Raw genomic sequence first — 24,481 nt, 5'->3', positions numbered from 1 at the left:
CGCTCTGAACGTTAGAAGGTGAGTGGTGAAGGGTTGGCGTGCTACATGATGGAACTTGTATGCAATACTAACAAATGTGGATTTCATCTGGAAAAATTTTAAGTAGGGTGGCGATTTGGCTAATTTTAAAATTTTTTGTATATTGTTCTCATCGCCATTCGGAAGACAGCCTACAGGGATGACTGGTAGCAGCCAGCCACAGAACTGGGAGGCGATTTCAGGAGACTGGTCAGAGGAGGTGAGGGCCTGCAGCAGGGCAGTCGGGAGACAGAAAAGGGGATAGGCAGGGATGGTGAAGAAAGGGAGGAAGGCTTGATGGTATCCAAGATTCAGGCATTTTTGCCTGGAAGACATGGCATCAACTAGAAACTGGCTTTTCAGCAAAACAAACAAGTTTGGAACAGGAAATAATAATTTCCACCTTGGACATGGTGCATTCCTGTAAGATTGCTTAGTGGACACACCCAGAAGGAAATTAGTTCTATGATTCTGAAACTTAGGAGGGAGATTGATGCTAGGAATATGAAGGTTATGGGCCTTGAAGTAATACTTAAGCCTCTGGGAGCCATCGCCTCCAGAAATAAAAGGTAGAGGTTGAAGAGCACTAGGCCCAGGGCACAGCTGCAGGGCACGCGGATGTTTAAGGGGTAGATACAAGAAAATTCCACCAAGGAGTCTATGAAGTGGCAAGGTTGGGAAAGTGTGAAAACAATCCTGAGAGAATGATGACTTGGAAACAATATAGAGTTTCCAGAAAAAGCTCCATCTAATGCAGGAGAGAGGCCCGGTAAGCCAGGCATTGAGATTTGACCATATGGAGGTCTCTGTTTCTGCGGCAAGAACAGTTTTACTAGTATAAGGATGGAAGCTTGTGTGTTGTGCTTGGAGAGGGGATGGGAAGTGAAGACTACCACTGTAAACCAGAAACAGCCCCAAAGGGAATGAGAGAGATTGGGTAACGGGTAACGGAAGACATGGCACCGAAAGACCCTGCTTTCCTTTTGTTTTCCTCATGGAAAAGACTTAACTACATTTATACATTGAAACGGAAGAAGAAGAGCTTTAAAAAATACAGGAAATCAAAGGAATTATTCATGGGGTAGTGTACTGTAGCATCCTAGATGGGGAGGGATGCAGGAGCAAGTTTGAGCAGGGAGAAAAGTGTGGGCAGAGTAAGCAGGCTGTAAAACAGAACAAGAATGTGGCCCATGACGTGTTTGGTGGTCCAGAGAATTCCATTGTTTCCATGAAGTAAGAGGGAAGGTGTCCATAATGGGAGTGGTTGTTGATGAAGAGGTTTGAGGCGAGTGGTAAAGCTGGAAGCAGCCCCTGTGGGAGTAAACTGAGCAACAGCAAATAACAGGATTGCGCGGCAGTGTCGAGAGCCCACAAAGGCCAGGAATTTATGGTCACTGATCTGCACACTTGTGAGTTTTTATTTTCTAGTATCACTCAGTACCCTGGGATAGTAAAAGAGAAGAATTAGGGTGTTTTTCCAGGGCTGGGGCTCTGCCAGGAGAGTGAAACGGAAGACGGGTGCTGGGGCCTTGAGGGTGTTGGTGGCTTAGTGATGCAGGCGATTGACGCATCATCTGAGCGAGACTCAGGTACAACACGGCTTTGATACTACAAGGATCAAAGGACTAGAGGTTGAAATGGAGAGCAACTAAGCTGGAAAGATAAGAGTTTGTGTCCGAAACACAAGGGTATGCGAAGCCAGATCTTAAATGGGGGGTGGGAAGCGGGGGAACACAGGAGGAGTCATTTGGAAATAGGGAGACTAATGCATTCTAGACAAAGAGAATCACGGGTGTAAAGACAGAGAGATGCCAAGGGGAATGGGAAGAGTTTCAGTGTAACTGGAGCACACGTTGCTCAGAGAACAGTGGCATCAAATCAAGGTGGAACAAACGTTAGGCCAGACTGTGAAAAGCCTAAGAAGTTTGGACATTAGTTCCTCTAAGAGGCCTGAAGTTCCCAGGCAGGGGAGTCCAGTGTGGCTACAGCTGAGCAGGGGCTCCTCCATGGGGGCTGGACTCCAGGCCAGGCTCTGCTTGCCAAGGCAGTCACCCCACTCTGTGGCTGCTTCAGTAGGAGAAAGACCTTCTATGCAATTTACACACGCCTCCAGGGGATGAGGTGTCCCTCTTCCAAATCATCTCCCTAGGGAGGGGCGGATGTCTTTCCTATTGGCAGACAGAGGGTCTGAGTAGAGTGATGATCAGATGGACTTTTCAGGGCCCCCTCTCTGAGCACAGTGTAGAAGACGACCTAGAATGAGGAGACACAGCACCCAGTAATAAGTATGACAAGGACCCAGAGGCCAGATCCCGAAGCAAGCCCTGTCGTAGGATTAACACTCAGCACCTTAGAGACTTAGGGACAGTGGGGTGACTTGTATTCATTCTCCACTGTGTTCCTAGACCTGCCCATAATTAATGCTCAATGAATATTTATCAAATGAAGAAAAATAGGGGGCAAACAATAAAACCCTTTTCATGAGAAAGATGCTGTCTGCTTGGATGGAGTCCTCTAGTCTTAGAGGGGGAACACAGGAGGAGTCATTTGGAAATAGGGAGACTAATCCTAAACTTCGAGTGAGTTGGAGACCTCGGAGCCCCCAGCTAGAATTTTACTGGTGCTCCTGTGCAGTGTTTCTCAACCCTGGCCGAACGCTCAAATTACCTGAGAAGCTTTTAAAAAGCTCTGGGCCTGTACTGGACACATTGACCCAGAAACTCTGGGGGTAGTACCCAGGCATTAATATCTTTTAAAGCTCCTGAGGTGATTCCAATATATAGTCAAAGTCCCCCTTAGAATGTTGCAGCCCCTGTTCTATATGACTAGACGTGGTCCTTAGTGCGTAGACAGAGCAGAGTAAGAGAGAGCAGAGCAGTTTAACGTATCTGACCATCGTGGCACAATGAATCATCGGGTTTTTTTCCTGAGATCTTTGTCCCTAGTGACTGATTCTTCAAAATTAATTCCAATACCTTGGCCAAAAAAAATGAAAAAATTAAAGAAATCCATTCTATTGCCTCATTGATTTTAGGAAACCGAATCATGGGCAAAATGTGGTGCAAAATAGAGCCATTATTAAAAATAATAATTTAAAAAGTAAATAATGTTCAGGGTTGGAAATGATTTTAAGACCCCCTCATTTGCTGCTAATATTATATGTGTTCCAGGTGTCTGAAAGACCAAATACCATAGAAAAATGAAAGGAAAAGTTTAAAAATAACTTAAGAGTCAGAATGAGAGTATTTCTATACACAGTGGAAAGGTTGTTCTCATTCCATCACTTTAGACTCAAAGTTAAATTACTCAAGTAATTTAAGTCTCACCTTTCTTGAAAGAAAGGCAAGAAGAGCAAGAAGAACAATGCTAACCAAAAAGGTGTCTGAAGACCCCTCCTGCCCATGGGTGTTTTTTTCCGATTCACAACAGATAAGAATTTGAGAGTAAAGGTTTAGAACTTTTGGAGCAATTGAATAATCTCTGTTGAACCACATAGAATATTGAGGCTTCCACTTTGTGTATTTTTGTATTTTTATTTTACTTTTTGTAATTCATTTTTTTTATAAAAATATAAGCCCACAGCACATCAGAAAGTTTTAAAAATTGTCCTCTCACCCTGGAGAGTTTGGGAACCCCTGAGCTGGAAGACGACAGCTACATTTGAACATTGATGCAAAGGGTGCCCACAGAAGGAAAAAGTGAATACAGCCGGTTAAACTCTACTTTACCTACTTTGAATTTATATGAATTCATATTTCAAAGGCCTGCTTCATTTTACCTTAGACTGTCACTCTAAAAAGTTGTTTTCTGCTATCGGCTGATCTGCATTGCTGGAAGCTATTTAAAGAAAACAGCCCGTGTTCAAAAGCAGGTGGGAAGTTTTAGGTTTGGCGGTACTAGTTCATTTTCTGAAAGGAACCACGATGTCCAATAACATGGAGAAGGTATTGATTCTTGTTGGGAAAAGAAGGTACTCTCCTTTTTAATATGAAAATTTTGTGTGTGGGGGGGGACGCTGGGATGGGAGTAAAAGGCAGAACATGTGCTTGAACAACAATTAAAATAAAAAAATAAAAATAATAATTAAAAAAGAAAAAGACAATTAAGCCACTCTCTTCTGATTGCAAATAGGTAATCATAGGGTTTCAAACTATCAATGTAGAGATACCTTTGTTTAAATGCAAGGACTCCTACAGAGGGAGGTTGATACCCCCAAGACCACGCAGCTAGTGAAGGCAGGGCCCTGAATTCAAACCGGAGACAATGCCTGCCTCCTTCTGCTGCCCTCCTGCAGAAGGTGCTCCCTGGGGGGGAACCCCGAGAGGGAATGCTTGTATGTAAGCGTCACTTCCAGGTAGCTGAAATGAGTAATAAATATTTAAATAATCTCCAGTGCTTCTGAACCTCCTTAATGTGTCAGTTTCCTCATTCCGCTTAGAGCTTTCTGTGCATAGAGAAGATTAACGTTTGTCCCAAACCGATTCCCACATCCCACAGAAATACACACGAGAGGAGTGCTGTCCTCGCCAGCTGTCTCCATGTTGAGACGGGTTTGATCTGCATTACCAACCAACATGCTGCAAGAGCACACCACCTTGTTAGGAAATAGTGGGATATCATTTATAACATCAATCAATGTCCCCGAGAAACAGCAAGTCCATGGAGAGATTACATAGTCACTGTGAGGAATCCAGAATCCGCATTGACTAATTGAATCCATGTTTGTTCAAGGAACTAAACAACTCTGTTACTTCAAAGAAATATCTGCACCAAAAAAAATGAAAATGCTCATCAGTTATTTGGCTCTCTTATCTAGACAGTGCCAGGAAAATCCAGATTTTTAAAATGTGGACAATAGAAATTTTTTCAGTCTGTATTTTTGGCATTGTTTAGTTTTAGCTTAAGAGTATAACCTTTAACTCAGCTATATTATTGTTTACTGACATTAAGATGAATAATTCTGCTTTTTTACCACACTCTAAAACATTTAGCATAATATTTTATTTTCCTTATTCATATTACTGGCTTTTTCTTATTTTTATAAGAGTTTATTTGAGCCAAATCTGAGGACAATTGCCAGGAAGCAAGGTCTAAAATGCTCCCCCTTGTAGCTTTTTAAAGACAAAAAGTGAATGGTTCCTCAATTCTTAGCCTCACTGATTAAAAGTTAATATTTGATAAAGGAACCAAGCTATCGATACTGAAATCAGCCGGTAGGTGCAATGGATGTGGCCACTTCAATAACAGGAAAAATCCAGATTATTTTTTAAAAGCCCGTGGGTGAAATGAGTGAAGATGGTCAAAGGAGAGAAACTTCCAGTTATAAGATAAATAAGTGCGGGAATGTAATGTACGCATGGCGCCTCTCGTTGACAATGTTGTGCTGAGTATTTGAAACCTGCTATGAGAGTGAATATTAACAGTTCTAATCACAAGAAAAAAAACTTTTTGTAACTGTGTGTGGTGACGTATGCTAACTAAATTTGTGGTGGTGATTATTTCATAATATATAGCTGTATCAAATTATGTTGCACACCTAACATGTTATACACCAATTAAATCAATAAAAAAGAATAAATATGAAGCTCACTGTGTTATCTCGAGGCAAATTTTAAGTATGTAGACCTGGTCTGAGATTATAATGGCAGAAGTTCAGAATCTTTGGGTTTGAGCAACAAGCCTTTTTTGAAGTCAACCTTGAACTGTTATATAAAGTCTTAGTTGGTCTTGATCAGAATGCATCTGATCAAGGCTTTGGGGAGCTGAGATACAGACAGCATATACTAGTGATGCTGAAGGATTATGTGGGGCACAATAAAAAAAAAACAGAAAAGTCAAAACAAAATAAAATCTAATTACATGGAGTTTCGCTTAAAACAAAAATTGATTGAGTTCTGCCCGGAGTGGCTTGTTGTCCCCTGCGCCAGGAACTACTGTGCAGCCCAGCAGGAAGTGTGCTACAGAGCAGGATCGCATTACACCCTTGTTTTATGGTTCATTTCACTTATTTAATGCAATCTGAGAACCTGCAAAAGGAACATGTTAGAAGGAGGGACTAGGCTTTGTGTCTTGTTTTGTTTTGCTTTTTTAAGTTCCTTTGAATCAAGACCTTTTTTTTCCTATGTATACATCTTACAAGGTGTTCATAGTGCCATAGAAGCAGGACTTCCCGGGTTGCGTGGTGAAGACATTTCTTTTTGTCACACAATTGAAAGCAAGACACAAAGTTGACTTATGTCTAGCATTGAGTTCTGTCTTTCCTTGCTGTCCTATTCAAGCAGTTTTAACGTGAAGAGTTACAACCATGCCCATGAATAGTCTAAATCACGCTGAGTCCATACGAGCTCCTCCTAGGGTCTCTAACTTGATAGCGAGCCCATGGTGGTGGGGGGTGGGGTGGGAGGCTAGGAATATGTTTAAGATGCAACATAGCGATTCATTTATCCAGCAAAAGAATGAGTTCATTTGACTCTACTGCTTGAAAATGTGTGAATTGAACAGCTGGATTTCCTTGTGATGGCATATGCCGCTCCTCACATGCTGTCTCTTTTCCTCTCCAGAGACCTCAGCATGAACAACATCAGTCAGCTGCCCTCGAGTCCTCTGCACGGTCTCCGCTTCCTGGAGGAGCTGTAAGTATCACTGTAGTCGTGATGCGTCCAGTCAACGCTGGACACATTCTTGCGTTGGTCTCTCATACGTACTGTGGGAACCAGATAAAACAAGGCTGAAAAGCTGTCAGCACCAACAATTTTGGCACACAAGGAAGCACTTAGTTGGGAGGGGGAAATAAAAGAATTGCTTATGATTCTGGAAATCAACTTATAAAAGAGTTTACCATGAGGCTACAGCCTTCTAAGGTGAGACTGGGCCAAACAAATTAAAATTTTAAAACAAAGGCTGTTTAAAAGAGCTGGATGGCTCTTTGGAAACAGTTAAGCAGCAGGATATTAAAAGTTTGAATACCGGTTCATGTTTATTAAAGTAGCGAGTAAACCTATAATCAAAACCAAAAACTGCTGCTTCATTCGGCTTGTGACAAGGAGTCCGCTTTTCAGAGCACTACATCTTTTTGTCCTGATCACTCTTAATTTCTATTTTCCTACTTTTAAATTTAGCTTCCCTCAAGGCTTGAGCAGAAAAACATGAATCCATAGAGGACTAAAAACTGGGCTTTCCTAAACTCACTGTGATAAAAAATAAATAAATTAAATTAAAAGGGAGGAAGCTAAATTGGCTAATGATACACAGAGAGATCTTGATTAAGTCTAGTAATCAATTTCCAGAAGATGAAAAAGAATTATATAAACCAGAAATCTGCATGTAAAAACCCATGTGAACCTCTTACCCTTTTGAGTGATGGGGACAGAGGAAGTGATGTACCATGGTAGTCTTCGTGAAGAACGTTTGGCACCATCGGTTGAGTAAACACTCTGACTTTTGATTAAAGGAATTGTTTAGGCAATGACCTCCTTTCAAAATACTTTTTAAAAATAAATCCTAGAACCAGGTCTAATTTGGGAGTGATTTAAATTGCTGATGTACCACATGACCCACCATGGGAAGTGGAAAGAGCGTTTCATCACAACCAGATTACACTACATCAATCTTTTCCCCAAGAGGACAATATTCTCATATTTCTCCCCTTTAGTTTATCTATATTTATTTAGACACCTTATATTTTTAACAAATGCTATTGTTTTAATACTTAGTTTGGCTGAATATGCCCAGATTATCATGGAGGGGTTTGCTGGGGAGGCTTAGGTTACTAGGCTGTTCCGCGCATTTTAACCCCTCGGAGAGTGGATGTTCCCTCCAGGCTGTCCAGGAAGCTCTTTTTTCCTTCTTCTCTTTTCTCTCTGGCCATTCCTGTGCCTAGAATTTAACCTTCCTCAAGGCTGGGGTCATGGCTGTCTTCCTCACCACTACTGTGTAACAGATGATACATTTTGGATGAATAAAAGAATGAGCTTGTGAGAAAGCAAGATGTGTGAAAAGAGCTTCTTATACAAGTTAGCTGCCTTGGAATAACGTTAGAGATTTAGTTGACATAAGCCAATCTTTTTTAAAGATTAATTTTAGTCCACTTCGAACACCAGGGTTATTTTCTTATTTACATGCTTCTCATCCTCCCACCCCACCATAATTGACATATAATACTGAGTGCTGTTTATCCCCCTATTTTTAAAGCATGTATTTCCTATCCTTTTCTCTTTAATTTCCTTATGCAATAGCAAAAGGACACCTCAACTTTATACCATAAACTGAATCAATAACAATTCACTTCCCCAAGGACTTTATTTAATAGAGTCCCTCCTTTAGTAACTCAACTTATTCAAAATAACTCTTCTTTCTTCATGAGATAAATATTAATTCAGTTCCAAGGTCATTTTTTCAAAAGATAATTGAGAAAAATAAGGAAACAAAGAGGAAGGGAACTACCACTTGAAAATGCTGGTTTTCTGGATTGTCTTTTTTTATATCTCTGGAAACTCCATCAAGTATCTTGACAATGGGCTCTGGCTGGTGTAGCTCAGTGGATTGAGCGTGGGCCTGTGAACCAGAGGATCGCGGTTCAATTCCCAGTCAGGGCACATGCCTGGGTTGTGGGCCGGATCCCAGCAGGGGACACACTCGAGGCAACTGTACATTGATATTTCTCTCCCTCTCTCCTTCCCTTCCCCTCTAAAGATAAATAATTTAAAGATAATTAAAGATAATAAATTGTTATCTTTAATTATTATCTTTAATTATTATTAAAGATAATAATTAAAGATAATAATTTAAAGATAAAATCTTTTTAAAAAAGTATATTGACAATGGAATCATAGCATTTCAGAAATAGAGGACACCTTTTAAAGACTGTTCATTCCATCTTCTCATTCTGTTCTTGAATTACCTCTGCTGAGCTGGCCACCTTGCTGAATTTAAAAATGAGACCACTTTCCCATGTATAATTTTGCATTGCACCTAATGATATTCTGAAGACATCATTATTTATTTAGTAGCAAAAGGGGATAGTATTTATAGAACATGGAAAAATGATTGACTCTACTTAGTTTATTTTTTATTCCCAAAGCTAAATTTAGGAGTTGCCTTCATTATGTTGCTAATTGTTTCTGTTAGACTTAGCCATGTTGAAGTCTATGTTCTCTTTGAGAATATAAATTCTTCAAATGACGTAATTATAATGACAACAATGACTTGCACCGTGCAAAATGTTTTACCCATATTATCCAAATGGATCCTCTTAACCACCCCATAAAATTAGGTATTATTATTTCTACTTCACAGAATCATTTTTTTAAGCTAAAGTGTAGAGAAATGAGGAACTCACCCAAGAAAATGGAGTCCGAACATGTCAGAGCTAAGATTCAAACCCACTTTCAAAGCCAGACTCAGAAAGTAGAAAGAGGGTCAGAAACTGCGTGCTTCATCTGTGCTTTTTCTCTTCCTCGGCAGCACCTAGCACAGTGGTCTGCACAGTGGAACACTTGAAAGCTTTTAAACTGAGTTTTGTAAAGATATGTGTGTATGTGAGGGAATGAAAGCAAGAGAGTGAGAGAAAAAAAATGACAAAAAGCCATTTTTCTACCTAGCCGGTAGGGATTGGATATCCAAGCTATTCATTCACTAGGATCATATACTGTCCATGTGAAAAGCATCATAATAATTTTCAGGCATAGAATTTCACCAACTTAGCATTGCTCAAAAAGTACAAAACCTTAATTAATGTTTTTACATATGCATGCATATAAGTAAGCAGCATACTTCACATAGTATTCTGCCTGAACTAACAAATGACCGAGCATACAGCTAGACAGACATTTAGGTACCCATCCTTTCACGTGTGTTTATCTTTAAGACATGGTTCTGAAAGTACCCTTTCATTCAGTCCATTCAGCTCCTCTCTATGCCTCATCTCTTTATCCATTAAGTAGAAAACTGCTGCTGACACTGTCACTAGTACTAATACAACTCCCACCTCAAACTCAACTTTTAAAAATCACTGTTAATAAACCCCAGTTACTAGTCTTTCCCTTAGCACCAATGACCCAGCCCAGGGTGGGGCAAAGTGAGTTGACAGTGTTCATATGGGAAGTAATATCATAATTAATAAATAATAACACAAGAATAAACTGTGTTTTGTGTGATCACAACTGTAACCCTACCTTTGCCCCACCCCATGTATCATTTCCCTAGTTTAATTCCTTTAACTATGTTTTAAACCCTGCAGACAGCCCTAGCTCGTTCCTCATCCATCACTGGAACTTACCACCCGTGCCATAGTTCAAAGCGCTCTAAGAATCAGTAAAGTCCTAGAGGTGTTCACTGACTTAATATTTTTAAAAATACATTGTAATACTGGAGAAAGTGACTATCTGGAACAAATACCTAAGAAGAAGAATAAAAGCCATCACAGTTATGGTGTTTTTTGGACTGTAAGACGCACCCCCCAAGTTTGGGAGGAAATGGGGATGTGTCTTATAGTGCGAATGTAGCTTACCTGGCTCACTGTGGGCAGGGGGGTGGGGGCAGCAGTAGAGTGGGGTCACAGGTTACTAAATATTTTACCACATTTTTTGCTTCAACATTTTTTTCCTATTTTCCTCCTCTAAAACCTAGGCATGTCTTACGGTCAGGTGCTTCTTATAGTCCAAAAATACCGTAGTTGTCTCTTTCTCCTGACATTCTGAGACACTTACTCACTACCTGTGACACATGTTTTGGCACATTCAGGTCTCATTTGTTATTTATTCTTTTACAAACCTACAAGGTGACCAGACACGCACAGGCCAAACGTCCTGCTGGTGCAATGTGATAGCACAGGAGGAGAACTCTTTTCTTTAGGGGGTGCGGAGAGGGACGCTTTGTTGGATCTAGGTGTGGCGAGGCTGCACCATGTGGAGGTAGAAGCCCAGGACTCACGTTCGTGTCCTGTCCATGTCCATGTCCTGTCTGACGCTTACTGGCTAGTCATCCACTTGACCGCCCTGGGTGTCAGGTGATTATGGTGTAAGCTTCCCTGCCTGTGTTTTGAGATGTTTGTGAGGATCAAGTGAAGTGATGATGAAAAAACGTTGGTAAACTAATTTACACATTCAGTTGTAGTGGTAAAACTAAAACACTTTCAAGAAGCTTGTAACTTCCTTTTTTTCCTCTTTCATGAGCTTCATTTTGACAGGTATCCAGGGCTTGTGAAGGAAGCTATGCCCAAATATGAGCTTTAATAGACACAGACAACCAATGCAGACAGTTCTTTACCATATTTTCACATCCCGCCCAATAATTGCATTTCCCTCCAACAGTATCTCCCCCATTTTTAGTTATTCAGTTCTACTAGGGACTTAATGTTCATGTTTGCTATTTGGACACATAAATGATCCTGTATTTGATTGCTTAGAGTGTGGTTCAGATGTTAGGAGCTAATGGTGCCTAATGCTGGCATCTACCCGTTCCACTAAACCTAGGTTAGTAGTCTGATTAAACCAGAGGAAGATGAATCATTACCATTCCAAATAGTCTTCAGTTCTTTATTTCCAAGTAGTATTTACAATATTCCCAGATTCTAATGCTACTGGAATCGAGTACCTGATTTAGGAAGAGAACATGAGAAGCCCCAGGGAGGTGTCTTCTAAGTCACTATTGTCCCCTGGCCCTGTCTGCTCATATTATGGTTGGCATTGAAGAATCTTTATATAAATAGTAGGTATTTATTATTGCATATGAAATTTATAATGAGAGAGACCACCAAATTTCCTGAAAGTACAATCTATGCTTGTTACTTCTATTTCCTCACCTTGTTGCAGAAAATGGTGAGAGCTGTCCTGCCTGTCTTTTGAGACACTTTTTTTCCCGAAGATCAAATGAACTGATGATGAAAGAGCTTTGGTAAACTGTAATTTACATATTGGATTGTGTTAGTGAAACAAAAACACCTTCATGCCCAGGAATAATCTTCCCGCCCCTCAACTGTCACACTTCGTAATCTCTTGCCTTACGGTGCTGACGATTGATTATAAATGCTGCTTCTTTGAAACTCTTTTTTTCTGCAGTGTTATTTCATGAAAGTTGTTTTTGCTTCTCTTCCAAATGTCTCTCCATTCAGGATGCAGGCATTTAGATATCTGTCCCTGTGTACGTGTGTGTGCATGCATAGAACTGTATTTGTGCGTATATATGTGTGTGCATATTATAATACACATACATTTTGTGTGATAATTAGGGCACTGTTCTGAGAGTGTCCTACCTCTCTGCCTCCAGTTCTCTCTCCCGTTAGCATTCTATTCCAACGCCTATAAAATGTAGACATTCCCTCTGAATTTCTGCGTTTAATTTAATTGTACCCCTCCTTGGTACTTTACAAGTAATTCAATTCAACGCGTATTTTTTGAGCCACTGGGAACATAAGAGTGAATACAACTTGCAATGGTTCATTCATTCATTCATTCATTCATTCAAGAAATGCCCACCCTGGGAGAGTTTACAGTCTGGTAGGGAGACAGATAATAAGCAAAGAAACAGGCATCCCTGTTTGATTGTGACAATCAAACATTTGACTGTGAGAACAGTGATGACGAACACAAACATGATTAGGCAGAAAATAACCAACAAGGGAGGGAAAGTCTGTATAAGAAGGTAACACCTAAACTGGCATCAGGAGGATGGGGAGGAGTTGGTGGCCCTCGCAGGTGGGGTAGAGTGGATCTGGCAGGGAAGTGACATGAGCAGAGTCCCTGAGATAGGAAAGAGTGTGACGTGTCTGTGGGTCTGGAAGAAGATCAGTGTGGCTGGAGCACAGTGAGGGAGAGGGGCTGTGATGTTGGATGGGGCTGGAGAAGAGGCCCAGATTGAGCAGCACGGTTCAGACACTGGATAGAATGAAAAGATTAGTGGGAAGCCAATGTAGGGTTGCACGTAGCTTACTGAAACAGCAGAATTTATGATGTTTTAAAGTGTCTCTGGTTTGTGTGTGTAAATGTATTGGGGAATTATGGAAGCAAATAGACCCATTAGGAGGCTATAGGCCCCTTAGGAGATAATTGCAGTTGTCTGGGCAGGAAACCCAAAATTTGAACTGTTTCTGATATATAGATGACCCCCAAATCAATATTCCTAGTTTAGATGTCTTTTCTCTCTGACTGCTAGCTAGGCTGGTGATTCTCAAAGTGTGGTTGCCACCTGTGGGCTTGTTAGAAATGAAAATTCTGTGCCCTGTCTCAACCTAATAAATCAGAATCTCAGGATTGGGCCCAGGAAACTGTCTTTCCAAAGATCTCCAGGTGGTTCTGATGGCAAAGTTTTAGTACTACTCCAGGACAGTGATTCTCAAATTCTGAGCGGTTCCCAGGCTAACCTGGAGTGCTTGTTAAACCACACCTTGCTGGGCCCCACCAGAGCTTTTTCAGCAGGTTGGGGACAGCAGGGGACAATGTCAAGAACTGCATTCATAGCAAATTCTCAGGGAATGCCAGTACTGCTGGTCTAGGGAACGCACTTTGAGAATCATCCGCTACCTAGGTGACATCTCCACCTACTCCACAATACTTCAAAACTTAACAGTGTGGGACCGAATTCATCGGTGCCTCCCCCTCAAAAGCTTTCCCCCTGCCTTTCCTGCTTGCCTTCAGCGTTCCGATTATCCTGCCGGTCATTCTTTGTCTCCCACCCTATCAACCATTCCCAAGCCTTTAACCTCATCATTCTACATTGTCTTTCTACCTGTTTACTCTATTTTTATCACCACCTAGTTCGGGGTCTTATTGTCTCTCCTGGATAACTGTTAAAATCCATCAACTAACAACCTCTCCCAATTCTTGCAACACTTGAGTGAATCATTGTCTCTGGAGATGGAGACCATAAAAGTCTCCAGGTTAATTTGTCAGTAGTAAACTATGTGAGATGGATTGCAGTCTCCCACCTTGAATATGCATTAGAATCACCTGGAGCATTTTTAAGACTTCTAATTACCAGGGATCATTCCCAGAGATTCTGGGAACCCTGGCATCACTTGTTAAAGTCAATGGGGTGGAGAGGCTGAGACCCACTGAGATCAGGGATCTGCTGGGATCTGCTGGGGTCTTCCCCTACTATGGAAGCTCACAGTAGAGGAAGACAGTCGGGGACTCCTCAATTGATTGGATGCCAGGGTGTCAGCACTGAAAAGGAGCTCTGAACGTGAGAGATGACTCTGAGGGAGGTTTTGAGATCAGGTAGCAGGAGACGGATGAGGCACAGTCAGTAGAAACAGGAAGTTCTAGAGGAACAACTGGTATTTCAAAGGCAAGGGGGATGTCTGGTTCTGGATATGCTACATGTCAGGTATCAGCAGGACAGCCCACTGCAAATGTCATTGATGCAGTGAGAAGGGGGGTCTGGGGCATGATGAGTCTGTTCTAGAGATAATGATGGAATCATTTACAAAGAGGTGATTGGGAATGGTGCTGGGGTAGAGGGGGCCTTGAGAGAGGGTATAACTGTTCCCCAGTGTGCTTCTCTTTCCCTATTAAAATCACCTGGACTGCTTATTTAAAATACAGATTTTTAATTCCTTCCTCCAAGAAACTCTGATTCAGTAAGTCTGGGTTGAGGCCTGGGGCTCTGAATTTGTTATGGTTCCCAAGGCAATGGCAATACACACTGAAGCTTGAGCAGCACTAGACAGAGGGGGAAAAGGTGTGAGGACAGAGAGTGAGGACCATCTCTATGTTTGGAGGATGAGAATTTACAAGAGGGCTAGCAAGAGAAAGAAAGACAGCCGGTCAGGGGTGAGAGCTGCAAGACTGCATGGAATCTGGAAGCCAGTGGGAGGAGGACTTTGAATAAGGGGCAGTGAGCCCTGACTGGTGTTGCTCAGGTGGTTGGATGTCTTCCCCAAAACCAGAAAAGTCTGCAGTTCGATTCCCAGTGAGGACACGTGTCTGGGTTGCGGGTTCCATCCCCGGTCAGGGTGTATATGGGAGGCAACCCAGTGATGTTTCTCTCCCTTCTCTTCTCTCTAAAACTAAAAATAAATAAAATCCTTAAAAGGACATTTTAAAAAAGAAGAAATGAGCAACAGTTTTCTTGTGGATAGTAAGTGATTCAGCCATTTGTGTCCTTGTATTATTTCTGTTTTTGACCAACTTAAGCTCCAGACCAACCTACTTTTAACCAAAGTTATGGTTTAAAAACTCAAATTTTAAAACCAAAATGCTACATTGAACTAAATTCTCTTGTGTAAACTTTTCCAGTTAAGCCTGAGCAAATAACTTGACCTCTCCTAGGCTCACTTTACTATTCATAGGAGGGGAGTAATCATGTCACTTGTTTAACATGATTACAATAATTAAATATCACAATGTATATAAAGTATTTAACATTGTGCCTAGGACTTATGAGTTGTTTAATAAAGGCTAGGTACTATTTGTATCCTAAAAGCCTTACTGGAAGTGCTCAAAGAAATGGGTGGATTGAAACGTGATAAGTAATGAAGAGGAGTATTCTTCAGTGTTTTCTGATCTGATCATGAGACAAACCTGGAGCCACCTTGGAACAGCTATGTCAGACCTGAAGCAACCTTAGCCCTATGGCCAACTAACTGTCTTTGGAAACAAAAGCAAATGATTGATCAATAAATATTGATTCAGCGTCTTACTCTGGGCAGGCAGTTAAGATTCCTGATCTTAGAAGGTTACAGTCAAATTGGGGTGGACTACATACAAAAGAGACAATGTTGTATAGAATATATCCAATAGGAAAGTTGACTGTGTACTGAGGCAATTAAGGAAGACTTCAGAAAGGAGTGGAAAATCGAATTTCATTAGTGTCTGGTTAAAAACACCAGTGGACATATCCCCACAAAAGTATCCCCGTGTTGTCCTCAGGAGTTCATTGATTTAGTTCTTGAATTTGAAATCTGACATTTTTTATCCTATCTAATGAAAACAAAATGGACAGTTCAACAATACACTGTTTTTAGAAGGAAGACGTTTTCCATCTCCTGGGTGCAGCAACAGTGACCAGGGCAGAGCCCACAGAACAAATCTGGGCACGCAGCCCTCATCATGGGGGGGGGGGGGATGGGGGTGGTGGGGCTGCTGCGCCCNGGGGGTGAGTAGTGGGATGGACATTCCTGTGCACTGGGTGGCCTTTTCCCAAGTTTAAGTGTCCAGTAGGATGGACTGCCAGTCTCTCCTTGCAGCCTCAGTTCAAGAATGTGGTAAGACAGGCATATAGAAAATTTCTTCCCCTCTGAAAACCAAGTATTGGTTGAAAAGAATATTGTGGAAACTGTGACCAAAGGAGGCATTATGCTTCTGGAAAAAATCTCAAGGGAAAACATTGCAAGCAATAGTAATAGCTCCAAAGGATGGGGTGGAGAGATTCAGCCAATTAGAGTGGAAGTTGGGGATAAAGTTCTTCCACAATATGGAGGTATCTAAGTAGTTCTAGACAAGGGTTGTGTCTTAGAGATGGTGATATTCTTGGGAAGTATGTAGACTGAAATAAATCAATATAAATGGCATCACATGAAGCTGCCCATTCCACTGAAGCTCTGAAATCATTCATGTAAATAATTTCCATATCTCTTTTATAATAAACTAATGGTATCCGAAAAGAATAAGATTTCTGGCTGTATTTCACCAACTAAATATGGTTAGCTTGTGGTGGAGGGGGTAGCTTATGGTAGCTTATGGTTACCACAGTTTTTAAAAATTGCAACTTTTAAGGCACATTGGGAAAGACACTTTTTCTTCAATGGGAAGAAAAACTGTTGATAGAATGTCATCATCTTTATATCCAAGGCTGCTAAGTAGACTTCAGCAAACCTCAATGAAAACCGAACTGCAGAGGGTTAAACTGTAAGTATCTGGGCCCTGCTGACTAGCGTGGGAATGGGTGTCCAGCCTACGGCATGTGGTCCACATGCAACCCAGGAAGACTATGAATGAGGCCCAACACAAAATTGTAAATTTACTTAAAACATTATGAGATTTTTTGTGTGATTACATGTCACATTGTATCTAATGTGTGGCCCAAGACAACTCTTCTTCTTCCAGTGTGGCCCACAGACACCAGAAGGTTGGACACCCTACCACAGATGGGCTTGGTCAGTTGCAATGATGCATTAGTGCCAGCAGAGGCAAGATAGCAGGATACAGGTGATTGTGTTTCATTCCACCTGTGCCTCACTCTTTGATGACCCAGACCCTGGCTTCTATGTGAATGAACCCAAAGCCAAACCGGTGAATGTGGTGCGCCCCCCCAAAATGAGAGCACTTAATCAAAGAAATAGAATCATGGACAGTTTATGTTAATTGACTATTATGTTTGTTTGTTTGTTTGTTTTTTATTTTATTGTCTTTTGAAAGTCCCTAATAACAATATTATTATGGTATATTTTTTATGGTTTTGGTTAACTTTATTTTAAGAGTTTTTTTTTTTCAAATGGGAATATTTTGACACCAGGAGAGAATAAAAAACTTTATAAATTTTACATTTAAGTGGGAGTTCACAGTTATTAGGTGAATTATAACACAGAAGAGTGAAGGGAAATTCAGAAATAGCAATGGAGTCACTGAAATTAACATTGGAAAAAATCACAGAGAAGGAAAATAGTACCAGAAAGCTGGAAATAGACAAGGGTCATCCTGCTGTTAGCCCTCACCAAATTTCTAGAACAAATTAATTTAGTATATCTAGAATATGGACCCTCAAGGTCTCATGTATTTCATAAAAGTTAGAAAGTAAAGCAGTAATTTCTAGGAGCCAACATGAATTTGCCAAGTAATCTGAAAAGTATTTTCTTAAATCGTAAGGATATCATATTCAAGTTAATTCTGCTGATTAAGTAGCACCGTTGTTACATAGTTTCCATGCTCTATAAGACTAGATTACTTAGATGCAATTGGAAAGCAACAATGTTTTTTGTTTTACATAAAACCTGTCTGAGCTTTGGTATCTTTATCTGCAAAAAGTGGAACATAATAATCTCTGATCAATCCCCTGATACCAAGTATGGCAAAGTGCTTTTAAAATGTTGGCGATATGCAATAAAGAAATCTTACAATAACAACAACAAGGAAAAGCAAGGTGGATGGGAGAAAAGAATAAGGGTAAGCAGGAAACACACATGTAACGTAAAAACAGTTTTAGGGCAGAAAAAAAGACCTTGGTGGAAGAACTCTATTTTTTTTTAATAAATGAAATGAGATTCAGGAAGGTAAAATGACTTGCTTTAAGTCTCACAGTAAATTCATGGTGAGAAGAAAGAAAACCAAAAAGGGAAAGAAAAAGAAACCCACAAAACAACGAAGAGAAGTCAGAAGAGTTCTTTCAAGAACTGACCTAAGCAGGCTGGTAGTGTTGACCTGTCCCTCTCGCTTCACTTAGCTCTGAAAATGCTAGTCTGCCTCTGGACCTTGGCCGAGGCTGCCCGTGTTGGACCATTGTTCCTTTCACAGTAGTTTTCCCAAGGGTGCCCATCAGAAAGCAGGGCCCAGCACTCCTTCTGCTATCAGTGCTCACCCCATTGTATCCACACATACCTTTCTCTCTTTGGGCTGATATCCAGAGAGGAGGAACATGAGGCCACATGATTCCTTTGCTCTGGTCCCTCCATTTTGCAAAATGAAAAAAAAATGGAAAAAAAAATTTAGATTACTTTAGAGATCCAAATTACTATAGAGATTTAAAAAAACATACATTCTCAAAAATATTTTAGTTTTGTTTAGCACAAAAACATCTAATTATTTGATTCATTTGAAGGGGAATGTGTCTAATGATTTCTTTTTTCATTTTAGTGGCAGTTAAGCCAGGAAAACTAGTAACGGTGGCACAGTATGGGAGCAGGGCCTTTTTCACATGACATAAAAAGTTTTTCTTATGAAGTTGTATCTTCTTGTAGACATGAGAATGATGAAAAAGAGATCCCCATGAAATCATTTTAGAAACAGAGAGAAGAAAAGAAAACACCTTTCAGCCAATTGGTGTGCCGGTCTCTAGGGTCAGAACACGCTTGCCCAGGGATTTGTTAGTTCAAAGTGTCCCAGGAAAGATTCATGTGCAGTTCTCACCATCTGTATGCTCATTTGAAAGTCTTTTTTTCTGTAGTGTAAAATTACTAAAGCCATCCAACATGGTGAAGAAATAAGAGGGAAAGAGGCAATCATTTCCTTAAATTGTTGTTTTTGTCAATGAGATAGATCTTCCATCCACAGCCTAGCAAATAGCCAACAGCACATCAGAAATTCCTTTGCTTTAAGACACACTCCCCTGATAACACAGGTCGGTGGTCCCCCAGCTTAATTCTGAACACAGACACGCGGGGGTCTCTCAATGTCCTTGCCCAGAAAGAAAAACAATTCATGTGAAGTAAGTTATGTTTCAGAAAATGTAACAGAAAGGTATTTACCCTAATGGTAATTTAAACTAATTAAAGTAAAAACGGAAACTTTAGCTGAAAAAAAAAAACAAATGAAAAAATAAACTAATAAAGTAAAAACATAAATAAATTTCACGCTCTCCTTTTCATTCCCAAGTCAGTGTCTCAGAAACCATCACACTGCTCAATATCACAGCAGCCATGAGCGTGAAGTCCCCATTGCAAGGTGACACTCTGGGATTCGAAAACATGCTGTCGAAGTCATGGCTGTGAGCAGGACAATTGGGGGCTTTTTGGCTGCCTGGACGTAAACAGCTGCTCGTCAGCTTAGTCTGATCGGTTAAACCAGCTTAATAATCAAACTAGCCTGAGTCTTTCTTAGTTNAAGTCAGTGTCTCAGAAACCATCACACTGCTCAATATCACAGCAGCCATGAGCGTGAAGTCCCCATTGCAAGGTGACACTCTGGGATTCGAAAACATGCTGTCGAAGTCATGGCTGTGAGCAGGACAGTTGGGGGCTTTTTGGCCGCCTGGACGTAAACAGCTGCTCGTCAGCTTAGTCTGATCGGTTAAACCAGCTTAATAATCAAACTAGCCTGAGTCTTTCTTAGTTCAGTTAGCAACTCTTTAATGTCACGGTCATACACAATTCATTACTTCAGTCGTATGTGTAGAACTTGGGAAAACTAACCAAATGCGTGTGGGTTATCTGTAATGTAACCATAAATATAAAAGGTTACTCTCTTGCCAGCTTACCTCTCCCCTTGACCCTAGTGGTTTGTCGGGCTGGATTTTTCTCTCTTCCATATCAAAGCCCACACCTCTCCCACCTCCACCGCTGCGCTGCCCCCGCGCCTGGTGTCTTAGCTCTAGTCCTGTCTGTGCTTTCACTCTGGCCTCTCTTCTCCTGCCTAAAAATGCTCCCACCCTAGAAAAGTATGTGATTGTCTAACCCCTACACTGAGCACCTGAAACTAATACAGAATAATATTGAGCATAAACTGTAATTGAATTTTTTAATTGTAAAGTAAACAAGAAAAGAGGTCCCACCAGAAGGACCCCTTTAAAACTCAGAACTGAGCACCTCACTCCCCTTCTCCATGTCCTTATTCCGGCCCCCAAAGCCCTGCGTGGATCTGCCCTGGACACCTCCCCGCTTCCCCTCCTGGCATTGTCCCCCTGGTCATTCCACTCCAGCCATGCTGGTCTCCTCAGGGTTTTGGGACCCCACCAGGCCCACTCCCCATTCAGGGCTTTTGTGTTGCTCTTCTCACACAGACGCTTGCTCGGCTCACACCTCTGCTGAAGAGACCTCTCAGCACAGGTTTCTCCCAGCATCTTATCTGTAATGACAGCCCTTCGCCCTTGCTACCACCTCCCATTGCTTCCTATCCCCTTGCCTAGCTTTTGTGTAGTTTGTTAGAGTATAGAAAGAAAGAAAGAAAGAAGGAAAGAAAGAAAGAAAGAAAGAAAGAAAGAAAGAAAGAAAGAAAGAAAGAAAGAAGAAAGAAAGAAGAAAGAAAGAAAGAAGGAAAGAAAGAAAGAAAGAAAGAAAGAAAGAAAGAAAGAAAGAAAGAAAGAAAGAAAGAAAGAAGGAAAGAAGGAAAGAAAGAAGGAAAGAAAGAAAGGAAGGAAGGAAGGAAGGAAGGAAGGAAGGAAGGAAGGAAGGAAGGAAGGAAGAAAGGAAGAAAGAACCAAGATGGAGGCATAGGTGGAAACACTGTGCCTCCTCTCACAACCAAGTTTAAAGTCAACAAAGTTTCAGTAACAAAAACGCAGCCAAAACACAGAAAATTGAACTATACAGAAGCCCGACAATAATGAACTATTTAGCCAGACCGGTAAGAGGGGCAGAGCCGGCAGCGGAGCAGGGTCCTGCAGGAAAGATCCCCTGACCCAGGTGCGCAGGCAGCCATGGGAGGATCCCAAGTGTGGGGTGGCAGCAGGCAGACCTAGTGAGGGCGCAAGGCGGTAGGCTGACTGCGGTCACACATTCATGCACAGATAAACCAGCAAAGGAGCGAGCAGTGAGACAGACGGGGCAGGCCCCAGCAGCAGGAAGCAGCAGAGAGGACTGCCATTGCCCCTCTCTGACCCCACCCCCACATACAGCATCACAACCCAGCGACTGAGTTACCCCGCCCTGGTGAACACCTAGGGCTCCGCTCCTCATATGTAACAGGTGCGAACAGCCCAAAACATGGCTCAAGAAGAACTCAAAACCCTGGAGCCGATAACGCTAAGGGACCAAGAAATAACCAACCTATCATATGCACAGTTCAAAATACTGGTAATCAGGATGATCATAGAACTGCTTGATTTTAGTCACAAATTAGAGGAACAAATGAAGGCTAAACTAATTGAAATGAAGGGCAATGCACAGGAAACCAATAGTGATGGAAAGGAAACTGGGACTCAAATCAAGGGAGTGGACCAGAAGGAAGAAGAAAATGACCAAACAGAAAAATATGAAGTAACAAGAATTCAAAAACATGAGGAGAGGCTTAGGAACCTCCAGGACATCTTTAAACATTCCAACACCCAAATTACAGGGGTACCAGAAGGGGAAGAGGAACAGCCACCAGTGGAAAACTTATTTGAACAAATAATAAAGGAGAACTTCCCCAATCTGGCAAAGGAAATAGACTTCCAGGAAGTCCAGGAAGCTCAGAGAGTCCCAAAGAAGTTGGACCCAAGGAGGAATACACCAAGGCACATCATAATTACATTAGCCAAGATTAAAATGAAGGAGAGAATCCTAGAAGCAGCAAGAGATAAGGGGACAGTCACCTACAAAGGAGTTTCCGTCAGACTGTCAGCTGATTTCTCAAAAGCAACCTTACAGGCAAGAAGGGGCTGGAAAGAAGTATTCCAAGTCATGAAATCCAAAGACCTACATCCAAGATTGCTCTATCCAGCAAAGCTTTCATTTAGAATGGAAGGACAGATACAGTGCTTCTCAGATAAGATCAAATTCAAGGAGTTCATCATCACCAAGCCCTTATTATATGAAATGTTAAAGGGACTTATCTAAGAAAAAGAAGATAAAAAATATGAACAGTGAAAGGACAGCAAACTCACAGTTATTAACAACCACACTTAAAACAAAAGCAAACTCAGAGGACAGCTAGATCAGGAGCAGAACCAGAGAAATGAAGATCACATGGAGGGTTAGCAACAGGGGAGTGGGAGGAGGAGAAGGGGGGAGAAGGTACAGAGAATAAGTAGCATAGATGGTAAGTAGAAAATAGATAGGGGGAGGGCAAGAATAGTATGGGAAATATAGAATCTAAAGAACTTGAGACATGTGGACATAAACTGAAGGGGGGATGGTGGGGGAGGGGGTGTGCAGGGTGGAGGGGAATGAAGGGGGGAATTAGAACAACTGTAATGGCACAATCAATAAAATATATTTATGAAAGAAAGAAAGAAAGAGGTACAGATATATAGTGTGCAAGCTATTAAATGGTTTCTGTAAAGTAAGTGATTTATTATGTATCTTCTTAGGCACTTTTTTGCCAGCTTTTTGATTAGAAATTTTTCACAAACTATCACAAAACAGGGTCTTTTACAGTTGTTTTTGGCATTTGCTGCTTGAACATAATGGCACTGCAGTTTTTTAACGACTAAATGAATTCCACATGAAGACAGCCATGCTCACTCTCCTCTCCCTTAAACCCACAGACGTCTTGCTGGAAACGCTTTGACACACGTTCCCAAGGGAGCCTTTGCTGGTCTTTACAGTCTGAAAGTTCTGTAAGTAAACCGGGTGTTATTTGCTGTATTTCTGACTGTTGTGGTGAGTGGATGCTAATTAACTTGTAAAGACTGAATTCCGCTAACAAGCCATTTGGAGTCACACAATAATTCGCCGGAATTGAAGTTTACCTTCATTGGTGCCACAGACCCATAGCATACCTGATTGGATTGGTATGACAAAAAATAATCTCTCCTTTAATATCTAAAATTATTTCCCTGTAAATTACTAATTTATTTTCAACTCACACTTTTAAAAGAATGTTTCCAATTTATGTGTGTGTGCATGTGNGCTGTATTTCTGACTGTTGTGGTGAGTGGATGCTAATTAACTTGTAAAGACTGAATTCCGCTAACAAGCCATTTGGAGTCACACAATAATTCGCCGGAATTGAAGTTTACCTTCATTGGTGCCACAGACCCATAGCATACCTGATTGGATTGGTATGACAAAAAATAATCTCTCCTTTAATATCTAAAATTATTTGCCTGTAAATTACTAATTTATTTTCAACTCACACTTTTAAAAGAATGTTTCCAATTTATGTGTGTGCATGTGTGTGTGTGTGTGTTATGAAGTTGGGGAGGGTTTCTTGAATTATTTGATCACCGAGTGAAGAAGTCACCATGCTAACATAATGAAATCACATCTTCAAGCCATTTGCAAAGTTTGTTTCCTTATGAATAAGGATGAGCTAAAAAAACATACCAAGTTTATGCTGCCATGTGAATAGATGTGGAAAAGCCTAATGATTGTACATTGAGTAATTGAGAAACGTTAATGCCCTGAGGCATGCAAAAGTGGGTTTTCTTATTATTTGATATCCAACTTCCCAATGTGTTTATCAAAAACCTCATTATTATTTACTACCTCCTTCACTGAGTACCCGTTGTTTAATTTTCTTTCAGTTTATTCTGCATGGGGAAAAAGGAAAGCAACTAGATAGAGAAAATAAGTAACACAAGTTGGAAGTCAGAACATAAAAATTGTTTTATTTCCTTTCTTTGAGATAAAATTTAATAAACTCTAAAAAGGCATTGATATATTTTGCATAGTAGAAAGTACATTTTATTCACCGCAGGGATACATAGATGATTTAAGTTTAATATTTGTTAAATATTAAATTTGTTAAAGGTCAAATTCAACAGCAGAACCATTTTTGATCTGCTTAAGTGATTGGGTCTGGCCCCCTCAAGCCTTGAATTATTTTTGCTATTAGGCAAAAATATTTTTAAATTGTCATATTGCCAAAGCCTAATGATAATTCATTACCTGGTAGAATTCTGAATTATAGCACCAACTTCAGGACACGTGTCTCCATGAACACAGCACAATATT

At 40.9% G+C, this 24,481-nt stretch overlaps 1 protein-coding gene and 1 pseudogene across 2 annotated transcripts in view; both read left to right on the top strand.

Annotated features, from left to right (window-relative positions):
• LGR5 (leucine rich repeat containing G protein-coupled receptor 5) overlaps nt 1-24,481 on the top strand; it is a 151,822-nt gene that overhangs the window by 52,047 nt on the left and 75,294 nt on the right. For both annotated transcript variants that reach the window (XM_037049446.1, XM_037049445.1), the window contains exons 2-3: nt 6,579-6,650; nt 23,071-23,142. In XM_037049446.1, coding sequence (XP_036905341.1) covers nt 6,579-6,650; nt 23,071-23,142 — 144 coding nt within the window. The remainder of the gene's footprint in view (nt 1-6,578; nt 6,651-23,070; nt 23,143-24,481) is intronic.
• LOC118989565 (10 kDa heat shock protein, mitochondrial-like) lies at nt 6,858-16,504 on the top strand (annotated as a pseudogene).

Source organism: Sturnira hondurensis, unplaced genomic scaffold (assembly GCF_014824575.4).
Source record: "Sturnira hondurensis isolate 20B ecotype Veracruz unplaced genomic scaffold, ASM1482457v3 Scaffold0006496, whole genome shotgun sequence".
Classification (NCBI taxonomy): domain Eukaryota; kingdom Metazoa; phylum Chordata; class Mammalia; order Chiroptera; family Phyllostomidae; genus Sturnira; species Sturnira hondurensis.
This window is presented reverse-complemented; position numbering and strand designations above follow the sequence as displayed.